The sequence below is a fragment of the Syngnathoides biaculeatus genome, chromosome 3, assembly GCF_019802595.1.
Source record: "Syngnathoides biaculeatus isolate LvHL_M chromosome 3, ASM1980259v1, whole genome shotgun sequence".
NCBI classification, from domain to species: domain Eukaryota; kingdom Metazoa; phylum Chordata; class Actinopteri; order Syngnathiformes; family Syngnathidae; genus Syngnathoides; species Syngnathoides biaculeatus.
Window position 1 is genome coordinate 5729475 of NC_084642.1, and position 19670 is coordinate 5749144.

General features: G+C 42.6%; 1 protein-coding gene across 3 annotated transcripts in view; it reads left to right on the forward strand.

The window, feature by feature from the left end:
- Positions 1-16961, forward strand: part of scml2 (Scm polycomb group protein like 2) — a 34753-nt gene extending 17792 nt beyond the window's left edge. For 2 of the 3 annotated variants that reach the window (XM_061814137.1, XM_061814138.1), the window contains 7 exons: positions 4743-5053; positions 5269-5398; positions 6260-6466; positions 9021-9194; positions 11032-11247; positions 12843-12997; positions 13192-16961. In XM_061814137.1, coding sequence (XP_061670121.1) covers positions 4743-5053; positions 5269-5398; positions 6260-6466; positions 9021-9194; positions 11032-11247; positions 12843-12997; positions 13192-13317 — 1319 coding nt within the window. In that variant the 3' untranslated portion in view covers positions 13318-16961. The remainder of the gene's footprint in view (positions 1-4742; positions 5054-5268; positions 5399-6259; positions 6467-9020; positions 9195-11031; positions 11248-12842; positions 12998-13191) is intronic. The other variant, XM_061814139.1, reaches the window with a different exon arrangement.
- Positions 16962-19670: the final 2709 nt, after the last annotated feature.

Consider the following 19670-nt stretch of genomic DNA (forward strand, 5'->3'; position numbering starts at 1 on the left):
CTTCGTCAGCTGGGTTTTAGGCTTTGGAAAATGAATGAAGCCGGCCCCTTGTAACCGTTCCCCACGTTTCCCAAGTGGATCTGATGACCATTTTCTTCGTAACATTAACTTTTCCAAGCGCACGCTACTGACAACCAGCATTGCTTGTGGGACAAAACGGCAAGAGGGGCGTGGCAAGCCAGGGGTTAAGACAATCCGGCCATCTGATTGGCTATTATTGTACCAGTGATTGACAGGTCGGAAAGGTCCTTTCTGGTAGCCAATGTTATTTATTAAAAATCATTGATCTGCAGCTACACTATTTAAAAAATTATTTGTAAACTGGAATTTTGTAACAACACCTTACGCAATCATGCAATATCAAATGAATTGTGTTGTAATTCCTCTTTACGGGCAACGCCCAAAATGTTAAATTGGCCCAATAAGTGTGACTAAGACAAATAGCAAAGAACTGTGGACGCTCAAGTGTTGGTCATCAGAGCCCGATAAAGACGTCAGGAGTTTTTTTGTCAGGATTCTTGCAGCCACTAAGCTCCCCATTGTTCCGCAGACCAGCTGATATCAGACCATGACACTTTTTCCTGACATTTGGCCAGGCCATGGCCTATCTCAAAATGTCTGAAAAGGCTCAGGTTACAACGAGGGGTGGGTGGGGGGCGACCCCTGTCTGGTTTGTGTGCGCGTGTGTGTGGTGCTTGAATGCATGCTTCTGTTCACTCCCACTCTTAAAGTTTTCCCCATTTTCGATCAGGATTGTCCTCATCCAGTTTAACCTTTTACCCACCTTCTCAATCTGTAACCCCACCCCTGCGCACTCCTCCAAGCCCCGTTTGCTCCCAGGAGCCCCGGCGTTAACCCCTTTTCCCTTGACACCACCCCCTCCCCCCGGAGACTCGCCGAGAGGCAGGTGACTGATGCAGACTGTCGATATGGCCTACAGATAACATGAATAAAGGATTCAACACTCTCCCCCACCTCCCCTAATTCCATTCACCACACCCGCTCCTCTTGCTACTAACCCCTCCCTAACCCCTATGCACCCCCCCCCCCACACACATGCACACACACACTTCTCATTCATCGGGAGGAAAGCTTCGCAGCAGCTTCAACCAGCAGCAGATGAGTCGGCTTTGTTGTAGACTCAAAACAGACGAGAGTAGCGCGCCGAGTCGTGCGAAGGCAGCGGCGTTTACACGAAGCAATGAAGTGCAGGGGACGAGAGCCTAGTCGCTGAAGTTTGGACACAAACCGGATGAGGCAGAAAAAAAAATCTGTAAACGGAGCGTTGTTTCAAAGAAAGGAACAGGAAGCGACTGTCATTACTCACTAATACCGCGGCTGCTACTATCACTATTTGGGAAGCCGCAGCTGCAGCGCTCTTTCTGCATTTCCTGGTGAGCATGTTTTTTTGTTGGGTTTTTTTTTGCATCAACAATAGCTGAAACTTTGCAAGACTTTTGTCTGCGTCTCGTCTTTGTGCCGTCCCTGTATTTGTCAGAAACCATGTGTGTTGACTGCTTCTTTGTAGCAGCAGCATGATGTTTATTCAGCATGCACTTTAAAACGAGCCGCAGTCATGTATATAAATCAGTGAGCGCTTGCAAGACTTCAGATGTGACAAAATTGGTCAATGATCTACTTCAGATTTCAGGAAGTGCCGGGTTCTCGTCTTAAGTTTGAGCGCGTTGTGGTTTTTCTTTTAAAGACTTTCATCCACATGCAAACAAGTACAACTTGTAAGCAACCGGAGTTGTGATTATTATTTTTTTTTTCCCCTCCGCTCGAATTGTGTAGTTTGAGCTGTTTTTATTGGCTCGCACGTTCGGAGCCGCATTTGGTTTTGATCGTGCATGTTTTGTGGGCAGAGCATCAGGAAGCAGTTAACTCGAGATTAAGCCTCCCCGTACTCACATTGTTGGACACTCTCATTAACAATGGTGAGTGTTTTAGATGTGGGTGTATGTCAGTCGGCGGGGAGGGGGGGGGGCACACAGCTACGATACATTTGCTTAAGAAAGGGTTTTCCGGCTCTTTTTTTCCGATGCCCGCGACGAGAGCGTTTGTGTGCTTTTTTAAGTGGCCGAATCAACTGATGGTGTGAGGAAGCTCAGTTGTGTGAAGGGGGCGGCGGTGAGGTGTGTGTGTGTGTGTGTGTGTGGGGGGGGGTGATAGTGTAATTAGATGAGGACAAACTCTTTTGGGCCCCTCCCCCACCCTCCAGACAGCAGACACACACACATACTCAGCGACCTCATTCTGATATATGCGCACGCACACACGCACACACGTTTCCTCGGGCTTTTGCACAGGTCAGAAGGTCGAGTTGAAATTATATAGTCATGATCAGGGCCATATGTCTATTACGTGTGTGTGATGCCTGCACTTGAGTATTTCTTCCCAAGAACGATTACCAAAACATATTTAATTAATCTTACAAATATACACAAAACTTTTGATTTCGTTAGCGCAGTGATGGCCGTGCCTAACTGTAGGACGGTTATCAAGCTGTGTTGTTACGCATTTTAATTTTATTCAAAAGATTTTGTGGAAATTACGAAAAAGCATCTTCTAATGCAATAACTGCTGTTGAAGCTTGCTCTCCAAAAAAATTGTAAATGCAGCGATCGGGTCAACAATCAACAGTCACGTGGTTAAGTGTAAAATTAATGTGTGCTTAGAAGAATTAAGAAAGCGGACCAAAAATATTTCTGTATTGCTGACATGCAAACACATGTGGCTGCTCCTGGTGAATAATTGAGATGCACCCCCTCCCCCGGAACAAAACACTGCATGATTCCACACCCACTTCCACTCCTTTCACAATTAAGCGGCTTTTAGGCCTCTCCAGGAGGTTTAAATGAAAGGCTTGTCCATTCGAGAGCCTCCATGCTGACTGACCAGCAGGCCCCTGCGCACACTTTTACATCGAAGTACAGTAAAAGGTACCAGGTAGTTATTACTGTCATTTCCTTATTTTTTTTTCACCGCACTTCTAATGAAATGAAACGATTTTTAGGCAAATGAAGACAAAACAAGTAGTGGTGCTGTTTTTTTTTTTTTTTTTAACGTCCACACAATAGCTCTTTCTTCACATGAACCCATTTCAACTTCTTTGCCCCGAGCAAATTTTTTTTTTTTTTGAGAGAATGGATGATTTGTAATTTCATCCATTTATTGCGGGTTTAATTTTTTTGGAATTGGATTCCTAAATCCAAAACTTAAAACAGCCGCCGATGAACAAATTTGACTGACACATCATTTTGCATGTTTTGCCACCCAATATGATCTCACAAGAATTCAGTAAGAAATCGTACAAAACAAAGAATCACTATATTACCTATTATACAGTACAACCAAACATTTTTTAAGTCATTTACCCAAAAATGTGCTAATTTGTATTTTTTCATTTTTTTTTTTGCATGCCATTTCACAACATTGCGGTTATTTCCTTTTTAAATCCTACTAAATTCATGTGGGACTAAACTTCAACAGCTTTGAAAACAGCCGACACTGAACCTGACTTGGGAACTTAGAAATCAAACCTCCAAACCTAAAGGACAAAAACAGCCTTTTACTTGGTTGAGTGAAGCATAACGTGATGTAAGATAGTGACAGAATTACTCTAGTGTTTGTATTTCGCTTCCTGGATAAAAAGTTGCTGTACAGCGGGAAATTATTGTTGTTGATTATTGAATTCAAAATCCATGCCTGAAAATGCATACATTGATGCAACGTTTTTGGAAGAAGTTGATTATTTTGACCTCAACCATTACTAGCCAATACTAAACATTCACATATTATGTTTCCCTAGGCCAGTTATGACTTGAAATCAATACTTAAAAAAAAAAAAAAAAAAAGGTGCTTGTTAGGGTGGAATGGTGGCGCAGCTGGTAAAGCGTTGGCCTCACACTTCTAAGAACCCGGGTTCAAATCCCGCCTGTGTGGAGTTTGCATGTTCTGCGTGGGTTTCCTCCGGACACTCCGGTTTCCTCCCACATCCCAAAAACACGCAACATTAGATGCTCCAAATTGCCCCTAGGTGTGATTGTGAATGCGGCTGTTTGTCCCTATGTGCCCTGCGGTTCCCTGGCAACCGGTTCAGGGGGTACCCCGCCTCCTGCCCGTTGACAGCTGGGATAGACTCCAGCACTACACTTGTGAGGATAAGAGGCTAAGAAAGTTGATGGATAGATAGAGGTGCCTGTCAAACACTTGAGATGGTACACAAAAAAAAAAGCACAATGGGTTTTAATATACAGCCAAAATATTAGGGGATGGGATTAAATGTATTTTTGGAATGTTCTGGACTATTGCATTGTTTCTCTGCAACACATGGAATATATGAAGTATTCCAAGAGTGACTAGTTCTACCTTCATCTCATCTTTATAAGATGCAGCCGATCACCTTTGAGTTCTACAATAAAATTTGTTTCAAAAGTTATATTAATCCTTTAAAAAAAAAATATACCGTTGAGCTCGCATCTGCGGTAAATGTATTTGCGCTTCTTAAAAGTGATTCCCGGTATTGACTTTCTTTACGAGCTCACATGAATGGTCGAATGGGTAGTTCAAGGACAAAACAAATTTATTTGGGATGAACTAAATCAGAGATTGTGAGCCAGGCCATCTCTCTCTTCCCACCATTGTCTTTTGTACTCACGTTGACCTAACGACTGCATATGCATGAAACTTTGTCATCCGCATAGAAACCTCATCCACTCTTCCTCCCTTCCTTTTTCAAGTCACACTTCCCGGCGCGCTCCTCGCCCCCGTTTCGTCGTCCTCGGCCTCCCTCACGACGCGCCGCTCCACCTCCAACTCCTCGTCGTCCGCGATGCAGACGTCCTACCGACTGCCCAACCCTTTGCCGCCACTGCCCGTTCGCAAGGGTGTCCGAGGCCGGCGTCCCAAGTCGCAGACGATTGCTCTGTTGAAGGCCGCGGCCGAGGCTGCCGCGGCCGCGGCCGTCAACGGGGCGCCTCAGAGCCCCGTCAGGACCACTCAGCTGGCCCCGAGACCACACAGGAAGCGAGGGCCTAAACCTGGGAGCAAGGTGAGATCATGTTGTTTTAGTTTTCCTTTTGAATACGCTGAATTCGACCCAACCGCGATATTAAGAGACCACATCAAAACAGTTTTTATATTGATTTGACAGTTAAAATACACTGAATATATACGGTAACTTCCTAACAACTTATAGCAGATGAGGTTTATTTGTTTTGTGTTTTTTAGTTTCATTCTTTGTTTTTTTTTTTTTTTTTTTTTTAGAGAAAGCCCCGCATGGCTCAGTCACTGGGCTCATCATCAATTCCAGCTTCTCCTCCGGAGACCAGATTGAGCACCAGCCACGTCTCGGTAGACAACCACCATAACAACAACTCAAATGTAGTCTGCACAGGTAAACCCATCCAGTACAAGTGAGAGGCTTCAGTGTATATTCTTCTTCTTCTTCTTTTTCTTTTTCTTCTTCTTCTTCTTCTTTTCTTCTTCTTCTTCTTCTTCTCCTCCTTCTACTTCTCCTCATAATTCCCCATCTCCTCCTCCTTCTTCTCCTTATTCTTCTCCTTCTCCATCTTCTCTTTCTCCTTCTTCTCCTCCTCCTTCTCCTTCTCCTTCTCCTCCTCCTTCTTCTCCTTCTCCTTCTCCTCCTTCTTCTCCTCCTTCTCCTCCTCTTTCTTCTCCTTCTCTGTCTTCTCTTCTTCTTCTCCTCCTCCTCTTTCTCCTCCTCCTCATTCTTCTTCTCCATCTTCTCTTTGTCCTTCTTCTCCTCCTTCTCCTTCTCGTCCTCCTTCCGGCTTGTCCCGTTAGGGGTCGCCACAGCGTGTCATCTTTTTTTCCATCTAAGCCTATCTCGTGCATCCTCCTCTCTAACCCTCACTGTCCCCATGTCCTCCTTCACCACATCCATCAACCTTTTCTTTGGTCTTCCTCTCTCTCGCTCTTTCGCCTGGCAGCTCCCTCCTCAGCACCCTTCTACCAAACCATCGAAGTCTGCTCTCTCGGACCTTGTCTCCACAACATCCAACTTTGGCTGTCCCTCTAATGAGCTCATTTCTAATCCTATCCAGCCTGTTCACACCAAGCGAGAACCTCAGCATCTTCATTTCTGCTACCTCCAGTTCTGCTTCAGTGCCACCGTCTCTAATCCGTACATCATGGCCGGCGGCCTCACCACTGTTTTACTGCAGTGTATTAACACTGGAGGGAAAACACACTGATTTTTTTTTTTTTTTTTTTTTTCCTTGTTGTGTCCATCCAGTGTGCGTCTATGTGAACAAGCACGGCGACTATGGCCCCCATCTTGACCGCAAGCTGGTGCAGCAGCTCCCAGACCACTTCGGGCCGGCTCCGGTCAATGCAGTGCTCCAGCAGGCCGTGCAGGCCTGCGTGGACTGTACGTACCAGCCTTCAGTGCTGCTGTCGTTCCTCCAGAGCCAGTCCCACACAGGAGGAGAGGTCATCCGAGGTCTGTAGACTTAAATTCGCCCGGCATGAAACCAAAGCTTTGGGGGGAAAAATGCAGCAGCTTTTCATCCAGGGGGATTGGTTGCAGCAGCTGTGTTGCCTTTAATTTGAGTTATGGATTGGAGTTGCTCATTATTTGGAGGAACGTTTGTTGGTTCTTCTTGAGGGGATTAACTGCGTTGACTTTGGTAATATGATATCGGCGCTGTTCTGTGAACACGACTAGGCCTGTTGCAATAGTTTCCGCCAGAACGATCATGATAGACGGTAATAATAGATTTTTTTCTGATATAAATAATGCCCCTGAAGACGAGCCCTTCAGCTGCCAATCAGATATATTTTATGTTGACGTGCACCGAATAAACTGCTGTCTGAATAACGTGCTACTGGGGTTACGCTAAAGAAACACTTAACTTTCCCGTGTTTGTGTTTCATAAATGTCAACATGCAATATATTTGATTGACAACGTGCCACTCAGGTTTTGCTTAATAAGCAGTTAACTTTCCTGTGTTCTTGTTAAATGGGGACTAAGACACGGCCCACAGAGAGCCACTGACATTTCTTCGGCACGGTGGAGTCAGCTGTTTAACTCCTTAGCTCGCTCGCTCTTAACCTTGTGGGCTAGTGTACATCATAAATAGTTCACGTTCTAGTGTGTGTAGTAATTGGGGAGTAACACACACCCACATAATAACTCAAGAGTGAAGTGCTGATGTTTTAAACGACATGTCTGCTTCCTTAACTCGGTAATTCATGCCACAGCGAACACAATAAGGCGTTAACTTTCCTTCAAGCGTGTCTGTTCTCTGAATCTATGCACTGCATGTAGACCTCTTCTTCTTTTCCTTTCGGCTTGTCCTGATCGGGGTCGCCATAGCGTGTCATCTTTTTCCACCTAACCCTTTCTCGTACATCTTCCTCTCTAACTCAAGTGCCCTCATGTCCTCCCTCACCACATCCACCAACCTTCTCTTTGGTCTTCCTCTCGCCCTTTTGCCTGGCAGTTCCATCCTCAGCACTCTTCTAACCAATATACTCACTCTCTCGCCTCTGAACCTGTCCAAACCATCTAAGTCTGCTCTCTCTAACCTTGTCTCCAAAACATCCAACTTTGGCTGTCCCTCTGATGAGCTCATTTCTAATCCTATCCAACATGTTCACTCCGAGTGAGAACCTCAACATCTTCATTTCTTCTTCCGGTTGTTTCTTCAGTGCAACAGTCTCTAATCCGGACATCATGGCCGGCCTCAAAACTGTTTTATAAACTTTGCCCTTCATCCTGGCGGAGACTCTTCTGTCACATAGAACACCAGACTCCTTCCGCCAACTGTTCCCCACCCCACTTGGACTCGTTTCTTCACTCTCCATTGCTCTATTGTTGACCCCAAGTATTTGAAGGCATCCACCCTCGCTATCTCTTTTCCCGGGAGCTTCACTCTTCCTGGTCCGCCCCTCACATTCATGCGCTGCATATAAACCAAGGCGATGAAATGCGGGACTGAGCCGACACCGACAAGAGCGTACCAGTCCGCCCACCTCCCGCGATCCCACTACTGGTTAATGACTCGGGTGTCCAACTGTATTGGCTCACAACAACAATGACAATTTATCGAGTCTGGAAAAAACAGTCGTGTCCGTTTTATTTATTGAACACTAAATCTATAGACTCATTATTGCGACAGGCCTAAAGACCACATTACTTGATTAGAAAAGTAGGGCGGACCCCGGACGGTTACGCCAGCCAATCGCGTGGCATGTATCGATGAAATGAGCAGAGATTTGCAACTGAGTGGTTCTAACCAATACTTCCAACCCAAAGACGCACATTGATATCAAATGCAGCTCTTGTATTGGGTGTCTTTACGTTGTGCAGATGGACGTAATGTTGTGGGCCGTCTATTGTAGATCATTCCCCCCACCGGATTTCTTTTAGCTTGAAGCTACTAAAAGGTCACATAATCCTGCTAGCATAAATTCAGACGAATGCACCAACAATTGCAATAAACCTTTATCTTTTCTTTCTTTTCTACATTTGTTAAGTTTGGCCTTAGTGGAGGTTGTTAATAGTAATCGTTATGCGTTCCCTACGTAGGCAATCAGCTAAATCAAATTGGAAGTAATCCAGAAGTGAATGCCACTGACCGTGCGTGTGCATTTTGGGAAGAAATTGCAGCGATACACGAGGAATATAAAAGACAATGCCCATGGCCACGTCTGATGTGAGCGCGAAGACTGTAATCAGAAGCGACATGTGCATCTAACCTGTTTTTGGATGCCGGGATTGAGTCTCCCTTGAGGGGTGAAATTGGGAAGAGTATGGGCCGATGGGGAGGGGCCGGGGACATTAATTTGTGTGTTTGTGCTAGCTTGGCTTGGGTGGGAGGGTGTTGTGCAGATTGAGGGTTGTGGGTTTGTGCTGATAAAAGGAGGGCGCTTAACCCCAAACCATCTGCTGTTTTCCTTTAACCGTGGATGCATTCAGCCTGCGTGTGAGCAGGTGCGAGCTTACACACTTACGCACTCACGCAATACGTGTTTATGTTGTGTCTTACAGTGCGCTCCGAGCACGGTATCCGTTATGTCAAGCTCCCCTCGGTCTCCAGCGCGTCCACCGTGCTGAGGTTCTTGGAGAACATGTGCCAGCATCTGGAGAGCGTCAGTTTGTTCAGCTCGCAGCCTTTCAGTCCATTCGCCAAAAACACACGCTTCTTTGACAGGACAAAGTCAGGTTTGTGCACATGAAGACATACAAGTATTCTGAAATGTGCATGAAATCAAAAGAACATGAAAACCATACAACAGCCTCGATTAGGGCATACCACTTTATTCATTTTTTCCATTTTAATTTGTTAAATCAGAACTACCATGTGTAAACCCCTAATGCCACAGGACTTAAAAAGTTGCTCATTTTCACAGGAAAAAAATGCCAGGACAATATAATTTTTTGTAATTAACTTTAAAAAAAATTTTAATTAAAATAACAAAGACATTTTGTCCAGATAAAATGTCGTAATCGAATAAGGTTGTTGTATTTTTCCAAGATAAATTTGTAATATTATGAAGGAATAAAAAAAAAACAAACAACGTTAGCCTCATAAAACTAGGGCCTTTTATTCTGGAAGATTCTCTAATGTTAACTAGTGTTTTTTTTTTTAGACTGGTATGGAGATCACTAGTTGCACGCATGCGCCCTCAAGTGGTATGTGAAAGAATCACTCAATTAAATGTTCTAACTGGTTTAAATTTTTTTTTTAATCCAGTACAGTATATTTAAGTACAGTGCAGTAGTATTTAAATTTAAAGTAGAACACATTTGCATTTCATCAATGTCATCAACACATTGATGACCAAAATATAAACGAGACTTTATTGCAGTAATGATTTGCATTTTGGTCAAAAAATAAATAAATGGATAGATAAATAAACAGATAATAAATAAACAAATAAATACATACATTAATGAATAAAATTGACTTAAAGCTTAATTAGGGAGGAACTCATGGGTGTATTACATTTGGTTTTTGTCACCCCCCACGTATGTCTGCACTTTTCGAAATGAAATGACATAAATTTGCATTAAGAATTACTTTGTGGTCATTATTTTAAATTTTGAGGTGTATGCTTGGTCTAATCTTTTATTTTTTGTTTTCCCAATTGTTGCAACAGAGGCGATTAGTAAGGATAAGATTTCGCCCGAAAGAATTCCAGATTGTCTGGCAGACTTTGAAAGGTTCCGACACCTGTCACTCACGCAACAATTGCCTGAATACATCTTTCATTTTCCACGATGACAGCCCCATTGTGACTTTGTCAGTGTTGTGATGAGATCGCCCATTGTCAATTTAATGTGTACAGTGAACCCGTTGCTTGTGGGGGATGCATTCCCAACCCACCTGTGAAAATCTGCAATAGAGAAGCTGTATATATATCAAAAAGAAAAACAGTTTTTAGAAAGAATATGTTGTGGCCCTCCGATATGCTATAAAAATGTGTTAAAACACATTTTTTAACACATTTTTAATGCCTGTTCTCACTCAAGAAATAGAGAGTATCATATTGCTTCTAATTGAGGGAAAAAGAAAATTCTTGCTTGCACATTTTTCTAAAAACAGAGATGGCGTACTTGCTACAAAATATTTGTCACTCCCAGTTGAAATTACTGCAAAGACCTTGATGTACTGTAAAAGCTTGCAATTAAAACAAAAGAAGATTCAACATTGTATATTTAAACACCAAAATTTTCAAAAACCCTTTAATTTCACTTTATGAAATACAGATTTCTTAATGCATTATATGAAATGCCATAGGCGGGATAACGAAAATTAACATCGCTGTTTTGGTTCTGTAAAATCTCGAAACAACTGCTACATTTACATAGCAACAACAATGCTCACTGCTCTGTTGGAACGTTGGCTATTTCTGAAGATTAAAGATATTTTGATGCATAGATATAGAAATCCAATTTTGAAGACGTAACAGTGAGGTAAGTGTTTTTCTCGAGCGTACAATGAAGTTCAATCAATTTTTGAAAGGCCGGCTCACCCGGGCTTGATCTCTCCCCTCAGAACCGCTGTCTCACACGGAAAAGAGCCCGTCGAACAATGATTCCTCAAAGGATCCCGCTCCCAACACGCGGCCTCCTCACATAGCGGCGGACTATCGGGCAACGAAGCGGGAACGGCCCTATTTCGCCTCGCACTCGCTCACGCCGCCGCCTCTGCAGAGAGTCAGCTCCAACCCGAATGAACTCGGACAAGCGCCCACGCACAGACGCGTGGAGGGTAGGATCACGTATACGTCTTCATATGTGTACACATTTCATTTCATACACTTCAGAGGACAGTTTTAAACATCTTTACCTTGAATTAGTGTTCAAATTCAGTGTTGGGATTTTTAAGAGTTTTTCATGGGGAATTTTGGAAGTGTTGCAAATTAGAAACTTTGATCCTAATCCAGTGGTAAGGTAGAATTTTCATACGTAAATATGAATGTTCTTCTGTCACAAGCAGCATCCATCCAAAAGAATACATTTGAAAAAGCATGACAATTTTATTGTAATTATAAATTGAACAGGTATTTTATTGCACAATCAGTTGTTAAATCCCCCAACAAAATCCTATTCAAAATCCCCCCCCCTTTAAAAAAAAGTCCTATTTAACATGTTAACAAAAATTAATGTTTGCTGAAAACGTCTCTAGCTTAGCGTTTGCAGTTTTGCTCAACACTTTCATGCAGTTGCTCCTCAAATTCATCTGTACTTGCCAAGGATTTGGTTCTTTTAGTCTGGATTATGGAGAAACATATTTGGCCCAATTTAAAGTTCTATTACCTTATCACTGTAATTTACGGCCTACAGGGCGCACCTGATCATAAGCCTCACCCAGTACATTTGTAAAAGAAATACCATTTGGTACATACATAAAAGCCACAAGTGCCCACATTGAAACACGAGATATTTACAAAGAAAAACGGTACATAGAAAGAGTTTTCAAAGTTTTAATACATTATCTTAACTTTTAACATAGCAACAACAAGGTAGCACGAACAGGACTGATAAAAAAAAAAAAAAAAAGCAAACATATCTGTAAAAAAAAAAAAAACATCCTCGGCAGCTTCACAGTAGCAACAGCATTAACGGGGCCGGTTAAAAAAAAAACATACCTTACGCTAGCGCGGCGCTAACAAAAAAACCATACTGGTAAAAGTCACTTTGGTACACTGAAAGAGTTTTCAAACTTTTAATAGCTTAGCTTAGCATAGTAACAACACAGTAGCACAAACAGGGCTGGTTAAAAAAAAAAAAAAACCGTGGCAGCTACACAGTAGCAACACAGCAGCACAGCACTAGCAGGGGCGGTTAAAAAAAAAAAAAAACATATACCTAAATCATTGAGATGAGGCAGTAACACTGCAGCAACATGATAGTGTGACGCTAAACAAACGCTAACAAAAAAAAAGGTAAAAATCACTGAGACACGGCAGTAACACTACACTACCGAGTAACGCTAGCGCTTACAGGGCTGGTTAAAAAAAAAAAAAAAAAAAACATACCGGTAAAAGCCACGTCCTCGGCATATATATTCCACCAGTCTCACTCTTACCTTTTCCGCTCGAGTGCCCCCTTGTGGCTGTTAAAAAATGCACATATTAGTCGCATAAACCGCAGGGGTGAAAGCGTGTGAGGGGAAAAAAAAGTCTTGGCTTATAGGCCGGAAATTACGGTCGATTTCCTATTCAGAGCCAATCTTCTATTTTATAGAATCTTGGTTAATTCCCATAACTTCCCGTGGAACGTTTCCGACTCTGAAAACTCAGAATTTTGCAAGGTCAACTGTCAAAAAAGGTCCTCGTGTCATTTTGTTTTTCTTTTCTTCAGCAGCTAGTTCAACAACAGGCCCAGACCACATGACTCAAGACAAGGAGAGTTCGGGGAACGATGCGTCTTCCTGGTCAGTTGACGACGTGATCCGGTTTGTCCAGAAGGCAGACCCGCACACGCTTGGACCACACGTGGAGCTGTTCAGGAAGCATGTGAGCACTCCCCCATCTCTTTTCTTGAATGGTTGAAACATTGATTGGCTTTTTAAATCCAACTCGAAGTGACAACACGCAGTAAAATGTTTAAATTGTGTAATTATATAATAAATCAAAAAGAATTTGACGCAATGGCTGCAGGGATACCGGGATGAAGTACCCGCTAAACTGTTTTTCTTTTCTTTCCGCAGGAGATTGACGGCAAGGCCCTGATGCTGCTGCGTAGCGACGTCATCATGAAGTACATGGGACTGAAGCTGGGCCCCGCGCTCAAACTCTGTCATCACATTGAGAAGCTGAAACAGACCAAACAGTAAAAAAAAAAAAAAAAAAGAGCGACACGTTCTCCACTCGCTGGAAAACACAAACACAAGTACGTGTTCTTGTACAGGGATGAAGCACTGACAGAAGCCACCGCGTCGTCTGTCTTTGCACTGTTTTAATGTCGTGTACATACTGGATGTACATTTGGGGAGTTTTAGCGGTTTGCAGGATGTTGATATGTCCTTGGTGGTTTTTTTTGTTTTTTTTTTTTTTCACCCAAACTCTCATGCTGGTAAATTCAATTTTTAGGACAAAGAAATGAACCACAAATGCGAGGGTGTCCAAACTATCCATCCATTTTTCTTAGCCGCTTATCCTCACAAGGGTCGCGGGGAGTGCTGGAGCCTATCCCGGCTGTCATCGGGCAGGAGGCGGGGTACACCCTGAACTGGTCGCCATCCAATCGCAGGGCACATTTAGACAGACAACAGTCGTACTCACAATCACACCGATGGGGCAATTTAGAGTGTCCAATTAATGTTGCCTGTTTTTGGGATGTGGGAGGAAACCGGAGTGCCCCGGAGAACGTGCAAACTCCACACGGGCGGGTCCGGGATCGAACCCGGGCCCTCACAACTGTGAGGCCAACGCCTCACAGCTGGTCCACCGTGCCGCCCAAGTCTAAACTCGAGATGTCACATTTGCAGCCTTATGGTCATTTTGGTTTTTGAATTTTTTTGACATGGTCTACATTGCTATTTCAAATAAAAAATGAAAAAACATTGATTTTCTGAGCTGCTTATCCTCACAAGTGTCGCCGGACTGGTGGAGGCTATCACAGCTATATTTGGGCACACCCAGAAATGATTGCCAGCCAATCGCAAGGGCACATGCAAAATTGTATCAAAACTTGTCCCGTGCCCTGGCGAATAACAAAAGCAGAAACACTTTCCGCCGCTATCTGCTGTAAAGATCCGATTTGTGGACTTATCATTTTATTACTTCTCAATAAAGGTTTTTTAAATAACTTAGTTTAATACAGATTGCCACGCTCGGCGCAGGGGCGGACGTATCCAAGTGAGATAAAGGGGCCGTGGGCCACCAAAGTCCTGAAAAATCACAATCAGATTGTTTTATCACCTTTAACAGAAAGCGTGAACATATTGCAGTTTTTAAAAAATAAACGACGGAGCAGTGAAAGCCCTTTTAACAAATTTACTGCAAGTCGAAGTGGCCCTCTGAGGAAAAAAAAAGTTTGGACACCCCTGCACTTACCAGTTTTTAATATTTTGGACTTTTTATTCAGTTTGAAGAAATAAAACATCCAAAAATACAAGTTATAGATCAAGTATTTTGGTCTTGGGGGGTGGAGGGGGTGGGGGGGGCGCTCATGACCTCAGCATTGTTTGCTCTGATATAAACTTATTTTTTTACATTACCAAACATTTACTTTAGATGAAAGCGTTGCATTTTTTTTTTTTTTTAGCATTAGCCGAAAATGTAATTAGCATCCGATACGTGTGCAGAGGCATGTTTTTTTTTTTTGTTTTTTTTTTTGTATTATTCAGTTTGCCTTAGCATGGACAACATTAGGCCGTTATTTAATTGCATTTCTTTGAAGAACGTAACCTCAGACAGACACTGTAGCTTCGCCGTTTCGACATTTTGACGCCGACGACGGGTGATGTTCGCTACCGTTGCAATAACATTTCGGACTGATTCCTTTTTAGGGTGTGATACATCCTCGAGTAACGATACAGTACTTGAGTGCTGCAGTCGTGTGCGCAGGTGAGGAGTGAGAGCGGGAATTGTCCAAGTGTTGGAGGTAGGGGGGTCATTGTTTGAAACCGCTCTGTCGTTTTGCTGAACTTCTCGCACTACTCTTTGCTATTCCAAAAAACGTATTACTCGTCCCCGCTCCGAAAGTTTCACCTTGAGTTCGACCTTTATCGTATTACATTTTGACAGTTGCACACGCGTAACACCTGTGACGACTGGAAACCTCGCGAGTGTTGCTATGGAAATAAAAGCCAGGTACAGTAATTTACCGCCGTCGCTGTACGAAAAGTGTTCCCGAGACAGAATGCCAAACGTTTTCCTTCATCATTTCGTCGCGTAACAAAGTGTATCAAGCCTGTGAATATTCTCGTTCATCCCGGTGATTGGATTTTGTCAGGGCATTGAATTGAACCGATGGCAGCTGGACTGTTTTGAACGTCCCAAAAAATCATTTCGCCGCTCATCCGAGCAGTCAATTGGTGCGCGCGGGACGACCCGAGTGTCGGTGTGAAAATTCCTTTCGAAAGACATTCAATAATTCCGCCTCGTAGCCGCTTTTGGACTCCGGGTGCAACCACTGTTACAACCGGAGCGGGGGTCGGGAACCTTTTCGACTGAGAGAGCCATAAAGGCCATCCATCCATCAGTTTTATTTGCCGCTTATCCTCATGAGGGTCGTGGGGGAGTGCTGGAGCCTATCCCAGCTGTCATCGGGCAGGAGGCGGGGTACTCCCTGAACTGGTCGCCAGCCAATCGCAGGGCACGTCGAGACAAACAGCCACACTCACAATCGCACCTAGGGGCAATTTCGGGTGTCCAATTAATGTTGCATGTTTTTGGGAATGTGGGAGGAAACCGGAGTGCACACCCGGGAGGAAGTCCACGCAGGCACGGAGAGAACATGCAAACTCCACACAGGCGGGTCTGGGATTGAACCCGGGACCTCAGAACTGTGAGGCCAACGCTTTACCAGCTGACCCACCGTGCCGCCCCCAAAAAAGCCAAATATTTTAAAATGTAATATCAAACGAGCCATACAGTATTTTAAAAACTAAGTATAGGTGTTTTTGCGCATTTATGTTAGACCAACACTAAGTCTCTGAATTAGCGTAATTTCCTGCCTACAGAGCGCACCTGATTATAAGACTCACCCAGTACATTTGTAACGGAAATACCATTTGGTACATACATAGGCCGCAGCCGTGTAAAAGCCGCAAGTGCCCACATTGAAACACGAGAAATTCACAAACCGGTAACGCTAGCCAAAAGAGCCAGGTTATGGCTCGCGGGCCGTAGGTTCCCCACCCCCTGAAATAGTGTTAAAATACTAAAAAAAATTTAAAAAAAAAAATCATCGTCAATTTGAATGATTCAAGTCGCCGCCAAATGTTACGTGGCTTTCGATTTGTGAAAAATCAAGACTGCCCTCAAACACTGGGCGAAAAAAAACCCACAAAAAAATACGACGACCATAATTCAATGCCCTGCGAAACATAAATCCAGTGTAAGTGCTTCCAATTTCCAGTTTGAAAGGACTGGATTTTTTTTTTCCTTCTAATTTCTTACCTGCAATTGTTATTTTTTTTTTTTAAGGCACCAGAAAGCCTTTCAAACCAAATCCGATGTTTTCTTTCTCCCCGTCCCACACTACGTTGCTCTCCGTAGCGGCGCCGCGTCGTCGTAAAACTCAGGTTGAAGTCGGTTCTTGGGGGGATGCTTCGCAATTGTTTGTTTGTTTGTGTTCATGCTACATTGTAGAGGAGCCATAATATAACCAAGTATGTATATTTGAAATGCCTTGTCATTTAATGCCCCTGCAGCATTTTGTGTCAAAACTTTTTACTCTGCTCAAAAAAAAAAAAAATGTTTTGTTATATGTCTGATATGCATTCAAACAATTAAACATTTTCACTTATCATCTTTTAGTGTTTGAGGCCTGAGACCGAGAGGACAAAAATATAACGAAGCTCTGCCATTTATGGTAAAAAAAAAAAAAACAACAACTTTGTACTGTATTATCACAAAATGGTGGCAAACGACTACTTTGGTCTAAAGGAAGCTCCTCAGCTCACTGTGACGGTTTCTCGGCACCAGGATGGCACTCGAAAAGACCAAATGTGCGTTTTGCGGCAAATAATGAAAGATGGGTTTGAAATAAAAAAAACAAAACGCAAATGTAGAACCACAAATGGGAGGAGGTTCACTGTCTAAACTGCCTGAGAAATTCTAAATATCTATAACTATACTATATTACACTATAAATAACTGTATACAGGGACGTGAATTTTCCACAAATACGCAGAATTTTGAGGGTTTTTTTCAGGTGAAAATGTCATTTTTGTGAAACGTGTAAATCCGTGGTGGTGGGAGGCGTTTGGGGGGTACGGCTCGACGCGGGCCGAGGACCCGATCGAGACCGTCCGCCAGCATCTATCGACAATGCTCGTCGTGAAATTAGTCACAGATCTGAGAGCAGAAAACGGCGCCGCTATCTTTTTACGGCATTGCTATCTGTTTTCATTAAATTTGGTGTTTATAATAACGACAACATTCCGATTTCCGGCAGCATTTTGGCGGTATTGTCACTCTGATGTTAACATTTCATAGAGAAGCGTTCTGTTTACTACGGCATAGTTATAACTTATAGACATACGCACACAAATCTTATCGAGTGGTATGTACGTTTGCCAGGATGGCGAAAGCCTCGGAGCGAAAAGATGAAAATCGTGCCGGGGAAATTGATAAAAACCACGGGGTGAAAAAAACTGTTTCAGATGGTCATGGCTTGAAAAAAGTGTAACCGTGCCGATAGGAACAAAAACTGGATCAACCCGTCTAACCAAACACACACAAAAAGTGGACGTTCCCGGCAAAGTGCTGTGATATGATACGATATGATCAATTATGGAAGCCGAGGAGCAAAAAAATATCCAAACCCGGAAGCGCAAAGGTAAGTCGGACGTAAATTTCTCAAATATTATATAATTGACAACTGTTAATACGATTAGGCCCATCTGTAGCACTGGCCCTGTATATCATGCATTTTATGGCTTTTATATTTCATATATATAAACAAATTACTTGAGTACTTATTTCTGAAGTATAACTTGTACGTGCAGTAGCCTATTTGATATAAATTTCACTCAGTCTACATTTTTATGTCTGAAGTTTGGCAAAATTATTTGGGTTGTTTGGGCTCATATTTGAAGTTTTCAAAATGTTATGATTGCCCCATATTTACACTGTTAGGTGTAACCAGAGGTCACCGTGTTTTAGGAAAAAAATGTTGTGCCCCCCCCCCCCCCCCACGTACACATTTTCAGTGTTTTTCCAAATTGCTCATTCTCATCCCTGTATATATGAAGATTTTATTTGGATATCTCTTTTTTTTTTTTTTTTTGACAAATCTACATTATTTTAGCACCTTTGTGAGGTTTAATCTATTCATTTGTAGTCTAGAATGTTTGTGACTGTACGTTGTGGAGCTGAATATATTTTTTAAAAAGCACCATATGTTCACCCCGACTTGAAAAAGAACATTTTCATTGAGTAAATTATGATGAAGTATTTCCTGTTCTTTTTCATGTTACCCCTTAGGGGTCGTCGTCTCCCCCCACGCTCGCAAAGTTGGCCACTGCTTGTCTCGTGCATCAATAATTAATTCTTACACTTAAAGATCAAAGAGCAGTGCTGAGTGCGCGCAGGGTGGGGGTCGGCCTTGGCGGGGGTAAAAAATAATAATCATGAATAGCGTGGCTTGAATAAAGTAGTTTACAGTGCCGTGAAAAAAAGTATTCCACCCCCCCCCCTCTCAAATCCTTATATTTTTTTGCATAGTTTCCCTACTTTAATGTCATCAAACAAATGCAAATATCAGACTAATATGCCACAGCTAAGTTTAAAATGCATTTTTTTTTATAATGGTGATTTCATTTATTCACAGGTTACGTGGGCCTGTGACAAAAAGTATGCGTATAAATATTGATTTCTAAGATGACAACGGATTTTGAGATAAGCGCGTTCTTGAAACCGCATTGACAAATTTAAAACAAAATCCGATGCGAAAAAAGTGGATGTGCCAAAAACTCACTCAGTAACAACAACAACAATGTATTACATATATAATAATGTCAAAGTAAAGTAAGTCTTTAAGTAGGCTATGGAATTGTATCCATAGTACAAATTGTAGTACACTTGAAAACATGATTTGCAGAGTGATTTTTGTACTGCTGTACCATGAATTGTGTAAGTGTAGCTATATGCTGCCATCTAGTGTTGAGCTTGTTTTGGTGCATTTAGAAGAATTGGGGGAGGGGGAAAACTGGATTATTGTAGTAGTCGGCCCATCTATAACGTCTATGAATTACAAATCATTTTTTTTAAGGCCTACTTAAATTCTTCTGGTATCCCTGCTTTACCCAAGTATTTATTTTTAAGGCTTTATTATTTACTCCCTGCTTTTGAAAGCAAATGTTGTACTTTGTCCTTCTTACTTTTGTCACGTTTATTGAAGAATAAATTCCTACACGGGGAAACTACAACAACAACAAAGCTCAAAACAAAATGGGGCCCAAATATGTTCTCAAAGGAAGTTGAGGGAATGTAACGACACCTCAGTGATTATTTA